This window comes from Drosophila willistoni, unplaced genomic scaffold, assembly GCF_018902025.1.
Source record: "Drosophila willistoni isolate 14030-0811.24 unplaced genomic scaffold, UCI_dwil_1.1 Seg169, whole genome shotgun sequence".
In the NCBI taxonomy this organism is placed as follows: domain Eukaryota; kingdom Metazoa; phylum Arthropoda; class Insecta; order Diptera; family Drosophilidae; genus Drosophila; species Drosophila willistoni.
Genome location: NW_025814128.1, coordinates 382,009 through 403,911, shown reverse-complemented (window position 1 = coordinate 403,911; position 21,903 = coordinate 382,009). Strand labels below are relative to the sequence as shown.

General features: G+C 40.0%; 1 protein-coding gene and 1 long non-coding RNA gene across 3 annotated transcripts; one reads left to right on the top strand and one right to left on the bottom strand.

The window, feature by feature from the left end:
* Positions 1-11,880: 11,880 nt before the first annotated feature.
* On the bottom strand, positions 11,881-13,641 carry LOC111519114. Of its 2 annotated transcripts, XR_006954880.1 has the most exons (4): positions 13,525-13,641; positions 13,229-13,392; positions 12,917-13,158; positions 11,881-12,077 (listed from the first exon to the last, which is right to left on the bottom strand). It is a non-coding gene; the product is annotated as an uncharacterized LOC111519114 (long non-coding RNA). The 2 variants fall into 2 exon arrangements; XR_002724251.2 differs by lacking the exon at positions 13,525-13,641 and having other exon boundaries at positions 13,229-13,439.
* A 1,686-nt stretch (positions 13,642-15,327) lies between these two features.
* Positions 15,328-21,535, top strand: LOC124460969. Its single transcript, XM_047012567.1, has 3 exons — positions 15,328-15,835; positions 19,186-19,530; positions 21,510-21,535. The coding sequence occupies exons 1-3, from the start codon at positions 15,328-15,330 to the stop codon at positions 21,533-21,535; spliced, it is 879 nt and encodes a 292-aa protein (XP_046868523.1).
* The last annotated feature ends 368 nt before the right edge of the window (positions 21,536-21,903 follow it).

The window sequence follows — 21,903 nt, the reverse complement described above, 5'->3', positions numbered from 1 at the left end:
AAAAACCGATGCATCAGCAATATCAGGTTTTAGCCATGTCTCTGTGAAATCTAGAATGTTATGCTCAAAAGAAAGACTATCTACATAAAGATTAGGAAGTTTAGATTTCAGTCCTCTAACGTTCTGGTAGCCCAGGCTAAGGGACGAAACTCGTTTTTTGAAACACCAGCAGATGCAGATGTAGCAGGAACAGTATTAGTTCTTGTTTTTGGCAGGCTGTAGTATATCCATACCAAAAATCATTCAACACAAAGAGCTCAACTTGTAACACTTTGTTGCAAGTATAAACAATTAAATATGTACGCAATAAATCATAAGTGTGCACTTGAATATGTTTATGTGTATACATTAATATATATTCACATAAACATACTCACATAAATATACAGCTAAACATGTTCATATATGTATGTACATTTATATATGCACATACAAGTTAACTGTGGACACCCTGTACCCACAGAACGTAAAGAATGCGTGAGAAAAGCCGAGTCAGCGTTATCAATGGTCAGCGAGCGAGCTTGAGGTCTGGGCCTCAACGTCGTCGGTCTGCAAAGCCAAGTCAGCGTCTCGCAACATTATTGCGCAAACATCCGCTGGGTAATTCAATACCCTGCACGAGGAGCTAAAGCTGCAGTTTCTTGGCGCTGCCACCATAAGCCAGCGACGGCAGCGTCGCCGCTGCCGGCAATCGTAGCTCATATATTAAATATTCACTCTTTGTAGATTTAGATTGTAATTGAATTTAATAAGAGGCAGTTCGCCCAAATAAATATTGCTCAAATAAATCTCGCTTAGTGCTCGTGTGTTGTTCAAAATATCTCGGGAACTATTCTAGTATAACTGGCGCCCAACAGTAAATTACCCACGGTGTGAACAGTTTCGCTTTCGCGAAATAAAATTAAACACAAACAGCAGTTCCTTCGAACGCAAAGACAAAAACAAAACAGCAGTTCTTACGAGCTTAACAAAAAGTGAAAGTGATAGCAGTGGCAGCAGTCGACTGCCAGAATAACTATCCAGCAAATCCAGGACCACCAGATCCGCAGGAGCTCTCTGGGCAGCGGTGACGAATAAACAAATACAGGCGAAACTACAACAGCAGCAGGAGAGAGCTGGAGCAGAACATACAAAACAAACAGAATTATGTAAGTGAGCTCTTCATAATTTCGGATAAAGATCAGTGAATAGAAAAATCTTTTTAAATCGAATTAAATGTTGCATGTTTGAGTTTGTCATTTCATTTCCATTGTGTTCCGTGACGGTTAGTGATTTTTGACATACGTCAACTCATACGAGTAATACGAGAAGAGACAGTGACAGTAGCAACGACAGTGTTCTAGCTGAGTTAATTAAAGAACTCGAACAAGTTAAAGTAACTGAAACAGTGACAAGTAAGAGAAATATGGACGCGGAACAGCTACGCTCGATCATTGGGGCTGCATTAGCAGCCCAAACGCAAGAATATGACAGAAGAGAGGCTCAGATTAGGGCGGAATTCAAAACACAAGTTGATGAATTGGCAGGAAGGCTTAAATGGTCAAAAGTAGCGGTACCTGAAATTAAGGTTTACGAGGATGCACAGATTATAGAGGGCATGCGCTGCAACGAACCCCTTGATGCGATGAAGAGTTTGCCAGAGTTTACTGGCGCGCATGACACCTACGTCGCATTTTATGGCGTCGCATATAAAATGGCTCACGCCATTATCAGGATATCGTTATCCTTAGAAACAGGATAAGGGGATCGGCAAATGCCATCCTTGCTTCATTTAATACACCCCTTAATTTCGAAGCTATCATATCGCGCCTTGATTTCACCTATAATGACAAAAAACCGATCCATATAATAGAACAGGAGATGGGCACACCTAGACAAGGTAGCATATCCATTTTAGAGTATTATGACGAAGTAGAGAAAAAGCTCACCTTGCTGACTAACAAGGCCAACATGACTTTTGAAGAACATTTGGCCACGGGTATGTGCGATAAGTTTAGAGGCGACGCCTTAAGGGTTTTCATATCCGGGTTACGGCGTAATTTGACAGACGTGTTGTTTACGGCTCACCCACCTGATTTGCCATCAGCTTTGGCTTTGGCACAGGAGATCGAGTCAAACCACGACAGGTACGCATTTGCGGCAAATTTTGCCAAGGGCGTAGAGGAGAAAGCTAACAAAAATGAAGCGCCGAACAATAACCGCCAAGGTCAGGCTCAGCAAGAGCATAAGCAATCTTCCCAAACTGGGCAAGGCAAAAGCTCTGCCTTTAGAAAACAAAGAGGTCATCAGAATACAGAGAACACACAAGCTAAACTAGCAAGTGATAACAGCCCCGACCCAATGGAGGTAGATCCAGGGTCATCTAAATATAGGCAGCCTACTAATTACCAAAAAGGCCAGGGCTCCAATAAGACCAACGCTTATCAGGGACAGAAACGCTCAAATACGTCCGATCGCATGACGGGCCAGACAAAGGCTGAATCATTTGTCCGCTGGCAACACAGAACAAGAGGCATCATACAGCAAGAAGGCTGATGATGAGGTTGAAGGAATAGAAGCCGACAGCGAGTACGAAAGCGATTCCGTCAACTTTCTAGTTAACAGCCTAAATTTTTTATGACAAAGTCCCTGCTGCCGTACTTACGGCGAAGAATAGCGGGGACGAGCATTAAATTATTGATTAATACGGGCGAGTCTAAAAACTATCTAAAACCTCTCAAACATCTTAAGAACGTTAGCCCTGTCGAGACGAAGTTTGTCGTGCAGTCAATTCACGGCTCAAACAATGTAACACAAAAATGCACGCTGCCAATGTTTGGACAAACAGCGACATTTTTCATACTAAACAATCTTTCCACATTTGATGGGATAATTGGCCTCGACCTGTTAAAACAGGTTGACGCTGCCATAAGCCTGAAAGAAAGCAAGTAGTTGATCAAGGGTAGATCGGAAACGATACACTATCACAGTTGCTTGGATGTAAATCACACGAAGGTTCTTGACATCGATGTGCCTTCTGCGATAAAGCCAGGCTTTTGCTGACCCTAACGAGTCGGTGCCATACAATACAGCCGTTGTTGCCACAATTCGGACAACTAACAACAAAGAGGTTTACTCGAAGCTGTATCCATACCCACGGGGTGTGGAAGATTTTGTCACCTCAGAGATAAACGAACTCCTGAAAAATGGTGTCATAAGAAAATCGCGGTCCCCGTACAACAATCCCATTTGGGTGGTAGACAAAAAGGGTACCGACAGTAACGGTAACAGGAATAAGCGTTTGGTGATTGATGTCAGGAAACGGAAGGCGGAGGAGGACAGGGAGAAAACAGCATTCTCAGTGATTGGAGGGAAATACGAGTTCTGTCGACTCCCCTTCGGATTAAAAAATGCTGGTAGCATTTTCAAGAGGGCCATTGACGATGTCCTCCGGGAACAAATCGGTAGGACTTGTTATGTCTATGTCGATGATGTTATCATCTTCTCCGAGAACGAAAAGGACCATGTAAAACACGTTGAGTGGGTCCTAAAGAGCCTGCGTGATGCAAACATGAGGGTGGCTCAAGAGAAATCCCAGTTTTTCAAAGATAGTGTTGAATATTTGGGGTTCATTGTGACAAGTAACGGTGCAAAGACGGATCCTGAAAAGGTGAAGGCCATTCAGCATTACGCCGAGCCTGAGTCACTATTTGCAGTTAGGTCATTCTTAGGTTTCGGACATTCTCAAAGGAGAAAATGGTTCAGTGAGCAAATATAGGTCACAAAAAACGTCCAGCAAAACTGGATGAAAAACAGAGACACGCTTTTGAGAAACTCAGGAACATCTTGGCGTCAGAAGACGTGATGTTAATGTACCCAGACTACAAGAAAGCCTTTGATGTAACTACCGATGCGTCAGCATACGGAATTGGGGCAGTTCTGTCCTTTATCATTTTCGGTGAAAAAACTCACCATAGGATTAATTTTACCAATAGGAACGGGTTGGTTGATGCGGTGAAATCCATTGTCAACCCAAACGTGGTGAATGCTATTCACTGCGAGCTTCCAGTTCTAGCTCATTTGCAGCACGAACTCGTGAGTAGCTTTCCCACCACCAAGTTTTGGCACTGTAAGAACTTTGTCACAGACGTCTTCAATAGCGGGGAAAGAAGGGAAATCCTTACTACTGAGCACAATCGAGATCATAGGGCTGCCCAAGAAAACAGCAAACAAGTCATGACCGATTACTATTTCCCAAAAATGACCAAACTAGCAAACGAGGTAGTCCTGAACTGCAAGATTTGCGCAAAGGCGAAATACGATAGACACCCTAAGAAACAAGAACTCGGACACACGCCGATTCCTTCACGGGCGGGAGAAATGCTTCACATCGACGTGTTTTCTCCGGACCGCAAACTATTTCTTACCTGCATCGACAAGCATTCCAAGTTCGCTATGGTTCAGCACATACTATCCCGTACTATAGAGGATTTAATACCACGATTGTTAACGATCGTTAACGTTTTCCCAAAAACCCAGCAGATTTACTGCGACAACGAACCAGCAATTAAGTCAGAGACTATTACGTCATTACTGTTAAAAAAATCGAAGTGCATCATTACCATGCAAGAAGCCTCGACTTTTTGGGAACGGCGCTGAAAGTGGTTGCGGGCACTTCGGACGCACGAGACTTCGAATACATCAGGATGACGGAGGCACAGCTGGTTAGTTCCAATAATAGACAGATAGAGATAAATTCAAAACCTCATACACAAATAAACTCATTAACCGACACGGTCAACAAAATTCTTAAAATTGCAAAAAATGAGCAGGCGGATATTGCTCACTTATACGAAACTTTATTAACAAGAAATAGAATTCTCATTAACGAAATTAGTATCCTTATGTTGACAATTGCACTTGCGAAATCCGGCATTATCAATCCAAACATATTAGACCATGCTGATCTTAAGTCCGTTCTTATGAATGAACTCACAGGGACTACAATTACCGACTTATTAGACGTATCTAGCATTAAGATTTTTCAATCTTCCAATACTGTTAAAATTATTATTAGATATCCTAGAATAAGTAAGCTTTGCAGGAAGGTTACCATCTTTCCATTCGCACACAACAACACCATCCTGCTGCTGTTGGACAACGTAGTAGCGGAATGCGGAAGACAAGTCTTGGCAGTCACAAACTGCGAAATAACCACCACAACTACATTTTGTGAACAAGCGCCGAGCGAAACCTGTGCTCAAGGCTTACATGCTGGAGGTTTGGCGCACTGCGTAACGCAACCTAGCCACTTGGATCCCGTTACAATAGTCGACGATGGCATCATCATCGTCAATGATCGGCTCGCCGCCATAGTGTTCGATGACAATCCAGAAACTATCTCAACTGGAACTCAGCTAATCACGTTCAACAACTACGCTATAGTCAACGGAACCAGATATGTGAAACGGAACAACGTTCAGGAAAGGTTCCCCGGAATTGCAGCCTCACCCCTGTTGAATATCACAGGGCATATCAATACGCTAAGCCTCCCGTATCTTCATAGGTTGAGTGAGGAAAACCTTAACCACATCCTCGAGATGAGAAGCAACGTCACGTATGCAACCAAATCCATGCTAACCTTCGCAATGGGAATCTTGACCTGCGCAACAATTTGTGGATCCATTGCCCTATGCCAACGCGTCAAGAAGAGGCGGAATTCCCGACAAATTGAGGAGATGCTGAAGACCTACAACGTGACCAGGGACGATCAGTCTTTGGAGGGGGGAGTAGTTAACTGTGGACACCCTGTACCCACAGAACGTAAGGAATGCGTGAGGAAAGCCGAGTCAGCGTTATCAATGGTCAGCGAGCTTGAGGTCTGGGCCTCAACGTCGTCGGTCTGCAAAGCCAAGTCAGCGTCTCGCAACATTGTTGCGCAAACATCCGCCACCATAAGCCAGCGAAGACAGCGTCGCCGCTGCCGGCAATCATAGCTCATATATTAAGTATTCACTATTTGTAGATTTAGATTGTAATTGAATTTAGTAAGAGGCAGTTCGCCCAAATAAATATTGCTCAAATAAATCTCGCTTAGTGCTCGTGTGTTGTTCAAAATATCTCGGGAACTATTCTAGTACATCGAAGGACCAAGGAAAAAGGACATCGAGGACCAAGGAGAAAAAAAAAATGTTTTTTTCAAGTTACATATAAATAAAAGAAAAACAAATGAATCCATAAAGATTTTTTTATTTTTCTCAATAATCGAAAACAGGTCTAAACGATCAAGAAAAACAACATTTTTTTTTCTCGCTAGAAAGATGGGTTCTCAAGAATCCAAAATAGACCACCCAACGGCTAATGTCGTTAATAGCGTTAAAATAGTAGATCACAGGGAAAATTTAGAGTATATAGGGATATTGTTGTTAGCCATTCTAATATTAGTAGCTTTAAATCTAGCATTGAAATTATATGCAATGCATAATAAAATAATCAAGAAAAAATATCAGAGTAGAGCAGACGGCTTAAATACAGTATAAAAATGGGTCGAGTAGAACTTAAATATTTAAACAAATACGTTCCATTCTTAGTCTTCTTCTTTAACAGAGGCGAAACCAATCCAAAATATAAGGAAATCAAATAGTGGATTGTGAATAATAGAAAATTCAAATCAGGGATAGCTCACTTGATAGAAAGATCCATAGTAGAAGCATATAATCGCCTAAAGCGAAAAAATAGAATTTTACCCACCTGGGTACATAAACTATTTGAAGAACCCATAGAGACAATCGATCTCTCAGGGAATTAAAAAAAAAAAAAAAAAAAAAAAAAGTGTAATTTTTTTTTAACAAAATATGATTACTTGGGATGATATAATAAGAGAAGCTAGAATACATGCACAAGAATTAAATAAATCTTGTAAATACCTCTCGCAGAATAGGGAAACATCCCAAAGTACAATAGAAAAACACTCGAAAATAATAATAGAGAGCCTAAAAATTTCAGAGCAGTGTTAAGATAACACTATAATAAACTATCTGCGGGACGAAAAACAGCCGCAAGTACATTCTATGATGACTGCAAACAAAAGGCAAAATCAGTATTGAAAAGATATAATATTGAATATAAACAAACAATTGATGTGGAAAGTTGAGATGGATGAAGAAGAACCATCAGTGAGTTTAGATAACACAAAAAAAACTCTTAATAAACCAGCCATTTCGCCAGGAAACGCATTTGATAAATTCACTAAAAGGCGACCATGAGGAAGCAGCAGTGTGTCTGATAAAAACAAAACTAAAAGGTCACACAAGAAATTTGATAACCTCTGAACAAACAATAAGAGAGATTATCAACAGTATAGCATCAAACGTAAAAACGGAATCGGTAGCGTCAATAACAGCAAAAATTAAAAACCTACCCCAGAGAAACAAAACAGCAAGTCAATATGCTCAAGAAATTGAAAATCTTACTGAATCTTTGGAAGGTGCCTTTATACACGACGGCACAACTGTCGAACTAGCCAAAAGCCAGAGGCAATAACAAAGAACTGCGTAAACAACCAAGTACGTAACGTACTAAAAGCAGGTATTTTCCGTGACATGAACGAGCTAACAACAAAGTTCGTAGACAATAGTACAGCAGAAACCGGACAGACGAACCCAGTCATGCACTACCGTCAATACAATAGAAATGGACAGAATAACTACCGAGGTAGAGGTAATTACCAAAATAACGGTTATAGGAATAATAATAATACCGGCGGATATCGTGGTAACTCACTTTACAACAACCGAGGAAGAAATAATTCCAACCGTAACAGCTCGCACCGAGGTAATTCCAACCGAGGTAGCTCTAAAAACGGAAATGGTAATGTCCGACTTACTCAAAGTAATTCGGAAAAGCAATAGAGCCCTGCAGATATTCAGAAGAAACTGTAAATGTATACACTTTCAATCTTAGCCTAAGTATTTTAATCAAAGTTAAAAACGAAAATACAAACAACACATATACCTTCTTGTTAGATACAGGCGTAGACGTATTAATAATAAAAGAAAAAACAGATCCTTTTTAACATATAGATACTTTAAACACAATTGAAATATCAGGAATTGGTGAAGGTTCAATTACTTCCAAACTTGTTAATTAGATTTCAGTGAACCAAACGATTCACTATTATTAAGACCACATAATTTAAATTTTGCAATAAATATCCCAATATTACACACTTGTGACAGCAATACCACAATCCTCCCAGCGAGATCTGAAGTAATCCGGCAAATAAATATTCCAAATGAAAAATCAAATATCGTCCTCTTAAATCAAGAGGTCGAAAATGGAATATTTATTGGAAATTCAATCTGCAGTCCGAACAAAACATTTGTCCGAATTTTAAACACAACAAAAACAGTAAAAATTTTAAATTAAACCATAAAATATGAATCATTAAAGAATTATGAAATTGTACAGACAACTGAGGACCCAAGAAGTCAATCAGTAATACAAAATCTAAAACCAAACTTCCCACCTATGTTCAAAAATATACTAGAAGAACTCTGCACCAAGTATACAGATGTATTTGGTTTAGAAAACGAACCAATTACTACAAACAACTTTTATAAACAAGAACTAAGATTGAATGACAATCAGCCAGTATACAAAAAAAACTACAGAATACCACACATTCATAAAGAAGAAATAATTAGACAAGTCGATAAACTCATTAAAGATAAAATAGTTGAACCATCAGTGTCCGAGTATAATAGTCCATTATTACTGGTACCGAAAAAGGGTTTACCAGGATCAGAAAAGAAACGATGGCGATTGGTAATAGACTATCGTCAAATAAACAAAAAATTGTTGTCCGATAAATTCCCATTACCAAGAATAGACGATATTCTTGGTCAACTAGGCAGAGCCAAATATTTTTCATGCCTAGATTTAATGTCCGGTTTTCACCAAATAGAACTAAAAGATAAATCGCGGAGCATTACGTCATTTTCCACCAGCAATGGATCTTATCAGTTTACTAGACTACCGTATGGTCTGAAAATTGCACCTTTCAAAGAATGATGACAATTGCTTTCTCTGGATTAAATCCGTCACAAGCATTCCTTTACATGGATGACTTAATAGTCATCGGCTGTTCTGAGAAACACATGCTCAAAAACCTAAAGAATATTTTTGACATATGCAGAAAACACAACCTAAAAATGTTCATTCTTCATGCCATTCTTGGGTCACAAGTGTACCGACAAAGGAATATTGCCAGATAACACCAAATATGACGTCATTTAAAAAAACCGAGTACCAACAGATGCTGATAGTGCTAGAAGATTCGTAGACTTTTGCAACTATTACAGACGTTTTATTAAAAACTTCGCAGAATATGCGCGTCCGATAACACAACTGTGTAAGAAACACGTAGAATTTGTTTGGTCTGAAGAATGCCAAAGAGGATTTGAATATCTGAAAAAAGCCTTAATAGAACCCACACTGCTGCAGTATCCAGATTTTAGCAAAGAATTTTGCATAATACAGATGCTAGCAAAAATGCATGTGGAGCAGCACTAACTCAAACTTATGGCGATAAGCAGTTGCCAGTAGCATACGCATCCCGTTCGTTCACTAAAGGTGAAAGTAATAAAAGTACTACTGAGCAGGAACTAGCTGCGATACACTGGGCTATTACACACTTTCGCCCATATATATATGGCAGACACTTCAGAGTCAAAACAGACCATAGTAACGTATTTATTTTCTATGATAAATCCGAGTTCAAAATTAACAAGAATGAGACTTGATCTAGAGGAATATGAATTTATAGTAGAATATCTGAAGGGAAAAGATAATTTTGTTGCGGATGCATTATCCCGCATTACAATACAATAACTAAAAAACACAAAAGCACATGTCCTGAAAGTCACTACCAGCCAGCAAAGTAGACAAAATAATCTCTGGCCAGATGATAAAAATGAAAATACAATTAGGCAAGTACCTAATGATGCTTCTAAGCCCAAATCGGTTGCCGATTTTTCTTTTTTTCAGTATATTCACTATTATATGCTTCGAACAAAAATCTTCTCGACATATAATGTCAATGATATTGGCAGAAACACTAATTTTAAAGGTCGAAATGTCCTGAGAGTAAGAAAATTTAAACTTCTCCACCGCAATATTCGAGACGTTAACTTTCTTCCGAATATAGGCTATTACATCATCAGATGAGAGAACAGAGTCTAGCCTAGAAACAAATATATGTTTCTTTGGTGGTATGCCCACGAGAGGCCGTGGTCCCGAAGCCGTTGGACATATCACCCACTGCACAGTCAACTTGTTCACAGGGCCCTCGATACCTTTAGAACTATCGGCAATTTCCATTGGAATGGGCAATTGCACGGACGCACAGTGGGGCCTTTTCGCATTTTATATTGCAAAAATCATAGCTTCTAAACCGAAAGAGCGATTTTAAAATTTATAAATGATAAAGAATACCTTAAGGTTCAAAATGAATGTTTGCCAAGGGTGCTGGGTGTTAGTTGTGCTGTAATATTCAAGGTCAAGTTCAGAAAATATTTCCAAGCATGTTTTTCCTTTAAAAATGGAGCGAAACACGGTTTTTTTCAATCACAATCGGAATTTTTCATTGTTTTAAACTACTATGTAACATTTTTTAATGTTTTAATTTGATTTTCTAACATAATTACATAAGTTAAAAAATAAAAATTTTTAAAATTTTTTTAAGTTAATTTTGAAAATTTTCTATTGATGGCTGATTTTTTCAAAATATTTTTCAATAGTTACATCAATATCTAGTAAACTCAACATTTCGGAACTATAGTTTTGTTATGGCTGGGGTGTTGTTTTGCTTATGGTTATCGATAAGTCGGGAAATTATACGTAGTGTTGGATAATGGAGACCGGAAGGTAGGGAATTTTTCCCCTCGAATGGGTAAGGGAGCGGATAACAAATGAGAAGATTGCTAGCCCGGCTTTTCAAATCTGGGAGAGAGGATTTCAGAGTTGGGACTGTTCCTGGTCGGGATAGTCGGGTCGAACAAGTTCTCGAGAGTGGTTGGTTAGGGCGAAAGCCTAGAAAAAAAAAGTAAAAGGAAATAATACCGAAAAAAAAGGTGATGTGAGAATTCAGAAAATTTTATACAGTAAATTATTCCAAGAGGGAAGCCAAATCCGGGGTATATGCTCATACGGGATTGGACAAGATAGAGGGGTAAGTGAATCTTTCATATTCAGGGACGGCCCAGGGGAGTTAGTCCTAATCTTATCCTCACCTTCGGGATTCTCCGTACAGGCCAACCAAATCGGCAGTCATCAGAAGCCAGGCCGCATATTTTCAGGGCCTGGCCAAGCTTTTTATTTCCCCCCATGATTATGAAGATTCTCCATGGCCTCGTGACCACCACATATTCCGCCTTCAGGAGAAAATTACAATTTAAAAAAGAAGAGGGAGGTCCAGCCTGAACACGAGTTTAACCTAAATTTTCCACAGAGGCCGGCGCGGGATAAATTCCCTAAACTATCCTTTGGGAGTCGTAAGGTGAATCTGTTTCACAAGTGATCACCAAATACGCTCCCCGCAAGACCGATTGATTTTAAAATTGTAATCCCCCGTCTATTTTATCGTCCTCGTTTTTTTATATATATATATCTACTCATACAGAGCTTATTTATTGCCTAAATCGTACATAACTATTTATTTATCCATATAACCTTATCCTAATTATTTATCTATTTATTTATTTAATTTTTTATTTATTTAATTCTTTATTTATTAAATGATTTATTTATTAAATTATTTATTTATTCAATTATTTATTTATTTAATTTATTTATTTGTTTTTTATTTAATCACTCGAATAAGCTTCTTTTTTTTTGCCAATATCGAGTCTCAATATCATTAATATCGTTTGTTTTTTAGTTTATAATTAATCATATCCTTGTAAAACGTGCCCGCCGCCACATCTCTTGTTGTAACGTATTAGTCCCATGAAAACTCCAATAGGTGTAATCTGCACGTAGTCCTTATCGTAAAAGAAGAGCTCTTTTTTTAGGGAGGTCCCCTATGGTCAGGTTGGCGCCTGAAAAAAGCAAAGGAGAAATTATCAAAATTGTTGCCCGAATACACAGGGGCATTGGAGACAGAATAATGTCTCGGTGAGCGCGTAAAAATTTGAATTAATAAAATTACCCTATCATTTTCTAAAATTATTATAAACGATTGAGAAAAGATGATGTATATTGAGTAGTTTGGTTTGTCGGGAAAGGGGGGACGGTGAGTAATATCCGGAGAAATGGGATGAGCGATCGGTAATGAACCGATAATACCAGCAAATGTGTTTATATGGGGCAGAAGGATACCAAAACTGCCAGGAAGGGTGGGTATGCCGGGATCAATTCAAAGCCCAAGGCCAGATCCCCAAGCCGGTGTGCGTGAAGCGTTTGTGTGTGCATAGTGACCAAAGTATATGTAGTAATATTTATTCAAGTCCTCAGTAACAGTCTGCAGTGGATGTCGTCCTCAATGATGTGCCCTGGAATGTGTCTGATACATTTTTTTTATTGTTGTGCGCGAAAGAGGCAGGGTTATCGCATCCCACGACCCGATTATAGCTAACCGGCGAGCCTTTGAGTTATCGACGCGCATTAGACCAGGCGAGGTCATAACAATAAATGGCGCCCAAGGGAATCAACAGAAATTTGGTTTTCATCGAACAAGTTATTCATTTTTGGGGAGAGGAACGTATGGGTCCGAGCTCCCAAAAATGAAGAACGTTATAACGATCGGTGAAAATCAGAGTTTCTGGAACGATAGTGTTAACTTACAATGTCCCTTTTGTTCGTTTGCTACTAGAAATACCCGTCCATTACCGGGATAGGCGGGGACCCAGTGTCTAGGAAAGCGGAGATTGTCAAGTACCTGTTGGCTCCAGATCGTCATTTTTTTTATCAGCCACGGCGACATTACAACGGAGAAAATCGTCTGTAGTTAGCGAGCGTGCCTGGATGGAATAATGTCGATCTCGAACAAACAGGAGAGATATCAGTAAAAATTAATGAAGAAAGTAAAAGTAGCCGGAGTCATCGCACAGGCGGTATAACGTCCAAGCGATTCGCCTGGAGGTAGCATTACCGTCAATCCTTGAGTAGAAGATACGGTTGCTGGGATAGTTGGACAATGTTAGGTGTAGTTAGTATGTGGAATTATGTTAGTCATGTTGTCTAAACTTACGTGATGTTTTCTATTAGTGTGGTAGCCAAGTAGAACTAACGAGCGTATAACACGGGCGGCCTCAGACTTTGATGAAGTTTGCAGTAGCGTCCCGTCATCAGGGACGTTCTACATAGAGTAATACGTTGCATCCTCCTGGTACGTCATCGAAAGAGCACGGTCACCTGAAAGCGAATAGTTTTTTATCACAAATGTGAACTGGTCAGGTTCTTGACTGTCGGTCATCAAATTTATGATTGATGACCCGAGTAGTCGACGACCTACTATTTGTTTAGTAATACTTCTCGGTCACACACACGACGTTCAAAGTAAGATGCTGGCATAGATGAATTGGTCAGTCTCATCCCGGGGAGTTTATCCGTCGAGTTCTCACAAGATTCCCCTTTTTCCTGCATGGATACGAGAATCAGTCAAGGTCTATAATATAAAGAGAATGTATATTGGTGAATAACAAAAAAAAAAAAGAGAAGGGAGTAAAGATTAGATACATAAATATATAGGGATAGTAATTTTAATTAATACAAAAAGTAGGTTAAATAGGAATGATGAATGCCGATGAAGAGTCAAATAACCAGCCACCCAACTGCTCCACCCTAACAGCAGCTCAGATGCTGGTGGGAATGAGACAGCCGGATACGCGGTTTTTTTAAGGGGCTAGCCCAAGGCGGCTATCTTCAAATGATGTAGCGACTTCAGTAAGCGCTCCTTTGAATATGGGTCTCGATCCGATACAAGAACAGCTTTCCCAGCAAATCGTTGGTATTCTGAGTCGAATTGGAGAGACTATATATATAAGCAGTGTCGACCTAAAGCACGAATACTGGCAGATTGAGTTGGAAGAGTAAAGTCGTCCTGTTACTGCTTTTACAGTCCCTGGGAGACCACTCTACCAGTTTGCGGTGATGCCTTTCGGACTCTGTAATGCAGGCCAAAGTTTATGCCGGCTAATGGATCAGGTGATACCAGCTAGGCTCAGGGAAAAGGTATTCGTTTATCTGGATGACTTGTTGGTCGTCACACCTGATTTCGAATCCCACTTAGGCGTCCTACAGCAAGTGGCAGACTGTATAAAGTCGGCCGGCTTGACCATCGGGTTAAAGAAATCGACCTTCTGTCACAAAGAATTAAGATATCTGGGCTTCATCATCGGAGGAGGCGTGTTAAGAACGGACCCCCGGAAAGTGGAGGCGATCCAGAAGTTGATCACTCCAAGAAGTGTTCGGGAAGTGCGAAGTTTCATGGGCACAGCGGGATGGTACCGGAGGTTCATACAAAACTTTGCAGAGTTGGCTGCTCCAATCACGGACACTCTCGAAAAGGCTGGAAAGTTCCATATAACCGAGGAAGCTATAGAATCGGAAAGACGCTTAAAGGAAGCAATGACAACAGCGCCAGTTCATAGTCACCCCGAAAAAAGGTTTTTTATTCAGTGTGACGCCTCTAATATTGGAATAGGTGCGGTACTATTCCAAGAAGATCCAGATGGAGGTGAGGGACCCATCGAATTCTATTCCTACAAATTGAATAAATGTCAGCGGAATTACAGCGTTACTGAAAAGGAGTGTCTAGCGGCGATTATGGCGATCAAACGGTTTAGGCAGTATGTAGAGATGATGCCGTTCACGGTCATCAGGGATCATTCGAGTCTGAGGTGGCTAATGTCGCTGAAAGACCTGGATGGTCGATTAGCACGATGGTCAATAAAACTGCAAGCTTTCGATTTCGAAATAGTTCACCGAAAGTGGTCAGAAAACGTTGTGGCAGACACCCTATATAGGATGGTAGAGGAAATCAGAGTGGACTCTATCCTGGGCCTGGAGACTACAGAGTTTGACTCCCTTGAATACAAGGAGTTGCGGCAGGAAGTCCCCGCCAACCAAGAAAAGCTTCCAGACCTCATGGTGGAGGACGGATATATTTTTAAAAAGGCATCCGCCCATCAGGGCCCCCCTGAGTTATTGGATGGTGGATGGAGATTGTGGATACCTCTGGCATTGACCACAACTTTGGTGGCACAGGCGCACGAGCCCACGGTCCGAAGCAATGGGGGAATCGCGAAGAATCTATCGATTCTTTGTCAAAGGTATCACTGGCCGGGAATGGTGACTCAGGTGAAGGCCTATGTTCGGGACTGCCGAGTGTGCAAAGAAACAAAGTCGACCAATTGTGGGCCGAAGCCAGGAATAGGAGCTGAAGTGAAGTCCTATCGGCCATTCCAGAAGATCTATATAGGCTTCTTGGGGAAATACCCACGGTCGAGGGGAGGTCACGCGTACGTGTTAGTGGTTGTGGATCACTTTTCGAAATTCGTGTTTCTGCAAGCAATGCGGGAGGCTACAGCGAACGGCGCTGTGAAATTCCTTAAACGGGAAGTTTTCCACAAATTCGGAGTGCCGGAACGAGTGCATAGCGTTAACGGAAAACAATTTGTTTCCAAACAGTTCGAACAATTGTTGCGGGAATATGGCGTAAAGCATCTCCGCACTGCGTTATATTCACCTCAGTCCAACGCGGCCGAAAGAGTCAACCAGTCGGTGCTGAACGCGATCCGGTCTTATCTAAACGAAGATCATCGGGATTGGGACCTGTATCTCAGCGAAATCGAATGTAGCTTAAGAGGGGCGGTGCATCAAGCCACAGGGGTGTCACCGTATTTTGCCCTTTTTGGCCAAAACATGTTCACAAATGGAGCAGACTATCAACTGGCACGAAAGCTGCAGTCATTGGAAGACTATGACCTAAATGTTTTGAGTCGTGAAACCAAAACGGCGCTAATAAGGGACGAGGTCCGAAAAAGGCTAAGAGTCGCTCATGATAAAAGCGCGTTGTCATATAACCGACGGGCAAGGGAGATGCATTTTCGACGTTTTAAACAATTTCGGGAAAAAATTTTAATGCGAAATTTGCGCGCAAGTATTTAAAACGCCGAATAAGAAGCCTAGTTGGAAACAATATGTACGAGACCGAGACGCTCGAAGGGAAACCTAGCGGCATCTATCATGCGAAGGATTTGAAACAGTGAGGATGGTCGGAGATGTGAGGGATTACCTGAAAGCAAATTTATACGGTCAGCGAACTGAAGCAATAGATACTTCAAGTACTCACCTGATTCCAGCGGTGGGAAATGGTCAATCCAGGGCATGGCGTAGTCATTCCGCAGTCTCTGTGTGTGTGGGCGTTTTCCCTTGTTGGGCGTGTCGTAGCTGGTCCTGGCATCTCTGTCGTGTAATATCCCGAGTTGATCGTAGTTCGCGTAGAGCCATTTTTCACGGACATATATAGCGACAAGCCACAAATATGCCCGTGTGTTGTTATGGCTGGGGTGTTGTTTTGCTTATGGTTATCGATAAGTCGGGAAATTCTACGTAGTGTTGGATAATGGAGACCGGAAGGTAGGGAATTTTTCACCTCAAACGGGTAAGGGAGCGGGTAACAAGTTGCTATTTTCCAAATAGTTTCGTGATCGCACGTGTCACAGTGATGCAATAAGTGGGTTTGAAGAGGCTGCCAGCATGTTAAAAAGGTGTTCATTTTGTCTAACACGAGAAGTTTTTAATGTACACTAATGTTTCAGTGTATCTCAACCTTTTGTAGTCCTTGTTTTTGCATTCCTGCGCTTCTTCGGATAGCTCTCCAATTGGTAAACACAGATATTCTATTAAATCATTCCAATAAGTCAAAATCCTATGTAACATTGCGGTAAGTTTTTTTTTGCGGATACAATTCAGTCAAAAGTTGAGCAGTGTTTGAAGTATATTCGGTAAAATTTTCACCATTTACCAATTCCTTGAAAGTAATAACATTCAAGATAACAGCCAACCTTTTAATGATCTCTTGACTAGCACCTGTTATTAAAAATGTCATTTCATCATTTTCATAAAATCTCCTTGAAGTATTTTCATCATTCGTGTTTCCGTATCCGTGCTTTGGCCAGTCAACTTTCAGTCCCAGCTTCCGAGAGAATTCAGCTTGTAAAATCTCCTTCCTGCTCCGAATCTACGAATCCCGTATACTCCTCAAACCAAACTTCATTTTTCCACGAAATTTGCCAGATTTCTGCCGTATGCGATCCATTTTTACCTTAAGTTAGACTGTGTATATTTGATTTTAACCTTAATCTCCGTACTAGCGTTTTCGAATGAAACGCCCATCTCCTTCAGCAATCCCATTTCAAAATCATTTTTCATACTCATAGAAAACTCCCAAAATCCGTTCATTATTTAACAACATTCTTGCACTACTAAAGAAAACCGTCTTAAAATATATTGACATATACTATTCAGTCCGGATTTAAGGTGTTTCCACTTATGAAGTTAATATATATTATATTTTTTGAATTAGGTAAAAAACTTAGTATTTACATCCAATTAGGTAAACGGAAATAAAAAGAACCCACCTACAACTAGGACCGATTTTTCATCAACTTAAATAACATATGCCTGCCTTGTCAGTTTTTCCAAAGCAGGTAATTAGCAATCTGACATTGTAGAAAGTTTATATATATGCCAGCTATATAACAGGCAATGGTTTCATTTAATTACAAAGAAGCTACAGGAAGAATACCCCAAGGACTAGGATTTTACGTTTTGAAACTCATTCATAAGCGATAAGCTTCTAAACTGAGGCTCTAGCGCAGTAAACTCCGCTTACAGTTTGTTAAAACCTGCCATTAAAGTGTCCAAGCTTTCTCTTGTCCTCCTCAAAAATGAGCGCATCTCATTCTCGACCTCCCGGCAAGCATCACATACAGCATAAATCCTGGGAGTCAGCCGGAAATGGATGGTTTGACTTAAATTTCCAAAAGGTCGTAATCCAACCAGGCGAAAAGAAACATGTAAACAATTCTTATAATTTTTTGTTTGCGAACGTAAAACAAATGCATATAGTTTGGTACTGACAATTTCGAGTTCATGTCTTTGAGTGGTATTAATGGCAAATTTTTTGCAGTCAATGACAAATTTTTAGTGTTGCAGTCTCAAAGTAGCGATAAATTGGTCAATCGAATCGAATGGATGGCAATATCAACACGGCAAAAACCTTAGGATCAATTACCACTTGATCCATCCACAATCTCTTAACAACTGATTTTACAGCTGCCAAAGGCAGACTTGTTGTAAATTGCAGTGAGAAAAATACAAATTATACAAACATGTATGTACATATGGGTATACATGGGCATTGGCCTATCGGATATACATATGTAAGTATGTATCGGGAATGGCTATTTAAAGTCTTAAAATATGCAAATTGTATTAATTACTAACATACATCATCATTTACATATTGTCACTCATCGAAGTCGGTAGTGTTTTTTTTTTTGCGCTCTCGCTTAATTTTTGTCTTTCATTCTTTCGTGAAGCTAATTTATAATATTCAATTTAAATTCATTGCCTTACTAATTCTTAATAAATCGCTATACTCATCGCGAAGTTTGCGTTAAATTTACAAACATTTATATAAATTTATTATAAAAACTTTAACAAACGCAAATATAATTTTGTTGTTGAGCTGCTTAGTTTTTGATTTCGTTCTATTTTTTGCTCCCACCCGCGCTCTCAATTTACAGTTCATAGTTTGTTTTTGTTTGTGTGGTGTTGGTGCTCTCTATTCTTTTGTTCTCTTTTGATCGCGCTCGCGGCCGTTAACTTCGCGCAGGTGACAAAATTCTGTTGTTGTGTGTTTTATTACAGATAAGTACAAATATTCTCTCTTTTTGTTTTCTCTTTCTAATTTGTATATTGCAGTTAGCTTTTGCCTTGCTTTGTATACGTCTCTCTTAAGATTTATTTATATTGATTGATTTATTGATTTATAATTTGTTTTTGTATAAATCAATTATTTAATAATGTCTGTCTGTTGCAAATATAATTGCAATAATCCCAGCAAGGTCAGTGAAGACTTTCTTTACTGTTGGCTGTGTGACAATGTAATGCACTTTAAATGTGCTGGTTACACAGTCAAGGTGCGGGATAGTATTGCACAGGGTGGCGGCCTTAAATGGGGCTCTGATTCGTGTCGTGGCTTGGAGCTCGAGATGCGAAGTTTTATGAAACGGACTGGGGATGCATTTAAAACCCTGTCAGCTGGCGTTCATAAGCTCCAAGAGGAGCTTTTGGCGATGGAGGTTCAATTCAGAAGTTCTAAACTTTTGATTGAATCTCCGACGCGAAAGAGGGCCAGGTTTCAGGGCGCGTCCCTCAGTCCGTCGGCACATTTGTCTCTGCCAGTTCCGGCTTTCGACATTGACCCTATGTCACCAAATGCACAGCAGCTGATATCGTTTAGGAGTCCGGCTTTGGCAGGTGTGGAGTCTCTTCCCATTTCCCCTGGAGACAGTATCCCACCTACTAACGCGATATCGGTTGTAGTTTCCGAACCGTCCGGGCAAACATCCGTTTCCAGGAATATTGCCAATAAAGTAGTTACAAGAGGAGCTAGTAAAGTGCTGGCTGCTTCAGCTGCCGCTGCGTCTGCTGTAGCCGCTACTGCTGTGCCTAGTATTCCTAGTTCCCTTGTTGTAGTTCCACCCAAAAAGCAAATTTTTATTTCGAGGCTTGATCCCAATACTACTTCTGAAGAAGTCATAGCCTACATCCAGGGCAAAGTTCAAGCACCAAACATTGCTGTGGAAAAGTTCCGTTTTTCATATACTCGGGACATTTCGTCCTTTAAAATAGGTGTCTCCCCAGATCTTTTTGGCCAAATATGTCATAAAGATTTTTGGCCGGAACACCTTGTTGTAAAAGAGTATACAATAAAAAAGAAGAATCGGCCTCCGATTAGCTTGCTACCTGCCTCTGTGAATAACGTTCCTTCCGGCTCGTCTGCACCTGTTGGCGAGTCAAAAAACTAATTTCGTCCCTAACTCTGGCCTAAGTTTAGACTAAACTGTCTAAACTCTATGTAGATAGTATAGCTTTAGACTTTCATATTCTTGCTGTTTAAGAATAAACATCGTGTCCATCTGAAGCGGCTTCACCAAATCAGATGCACTAAAGAAAATATGATACAACTGTACTTTTGTCACAAACAACTAACCTAGCATATGACTAGAATTACAATCAGCCACACATGTTGTGGGAACAAGCACTTATAATTGTAAACTAACCCAAAACGATCACAACGGCAGGATGTCAAGTGGCCGACGGCGTGCCCAAAATAATAATAATTTTTCAATCCCCGAATGCGTGGGTGTGAGTCGTACTAGAATAAGATCTCCTTAAGAACAATTGTTACCTACTAGAGCCTAAGATTTCCTATATAAACTCCGTACTTTAGTAAATAAAATCAGTTCATATTTTGAATTCAGCGAATGAAGATTGGGTTATTTTCCTTCTCTCCGGGAATCCCTATTCATTTTGGTCCTTCGAGTAAAAAGGAACTCTGTAGTTTTCCCCCACCAGTGGTAAGAGACTCAGAGAATGAATCAGCTCCTTAAAGTCTGAATTCTTATGATAAGATCAGATAAAGGTAGCAAAATAAAAAAACTCTTGTTTTCCCCCACCAGTGGTAAGAGACAGAGTATAATATAAAAGCAAAATATTGCTTAATAAATAAAAAGTGCGTGCGACCGAATATATAAAGGCAGTTTGGCTAGTCGAGCAACTGCAATAATTTCGGCGGCGGTAAAAAAAAAACGAAATAAAGTTGGTGTGTGGCTAATTCGAAGCCCATATATATATAAAGTGAAAAAAAAAATATAAAAATATAAAGTTGGTGTGTGGCGTATTCGAAGCCCTAATATCGAAAAAAGTGAACTATATGTAGTTGCAACTCGGCAACTACCAACAGCAGCAGAGCAACAAGAAAGCTGTAAAGAAGAAACTGAAGAACGTGCAGTGGCAGTATAAGAAATTCTGGTGCGATGTCCGGCACCGGTACCGCCTGAGCCCATAGGCCCTGGACAACAGCAGCTGAGCGACGACACAGTAAAAAAAAAAAAACGGCGAATTTTACCCATTGGCGGACAAGCAGCAGCGAACAGGATCATCAGATAAAAAATTAATTAAAATAGTTATAAGTATTTGCATATTTACATACGTATTTTATTAATTTCATTATATAATTATATCGATAAGATAAAAATGTTCACTAATAAGGCTGCAAAAGTGTTGGAGAAGCAGGCAGAGTTACATACCAGGTTAAGGCGGTTAGAAGCACTAGACCCTACAAACATAACTAGCAAAGTTGTAGAGGAAGTAAAAGAGATAAGGAATCAATGGATACCTAATAACAAAAAATTGATCCAAACTTATCCAAATCTCGATCATGATTATTTCAGAAATAAAATACATGAAGAAGCATTAACGATAGTTGCCAAAATTATAGCCATAGGAGAGTCAGAAAAACCAGGCACTAGTAAGTCGGTGTGCGTTGAAGCGGAGGCAAACATGTCAGAGATAGTTGATGATAGCATAGGAGAGTCGCGCGGGAATGCGACCTCCAGTAATGAAAACCCTAAGGTTAACCAGGAGATATTTATGGATAGAGTCCGACAGCTCCACGAATATTTGGAGGTAGTAGAGTTGAAGTCAACAGGCAATGGGACATGGATATTATATATTAATAAAATTAACTATTTATGGGAGAAAGTTCAGGCATGTCAAGTATTAACAAGTGATGCAAAAGTTAAGAATATAATGGATGATTTACAATTTGATGTCCGAAATTCATTG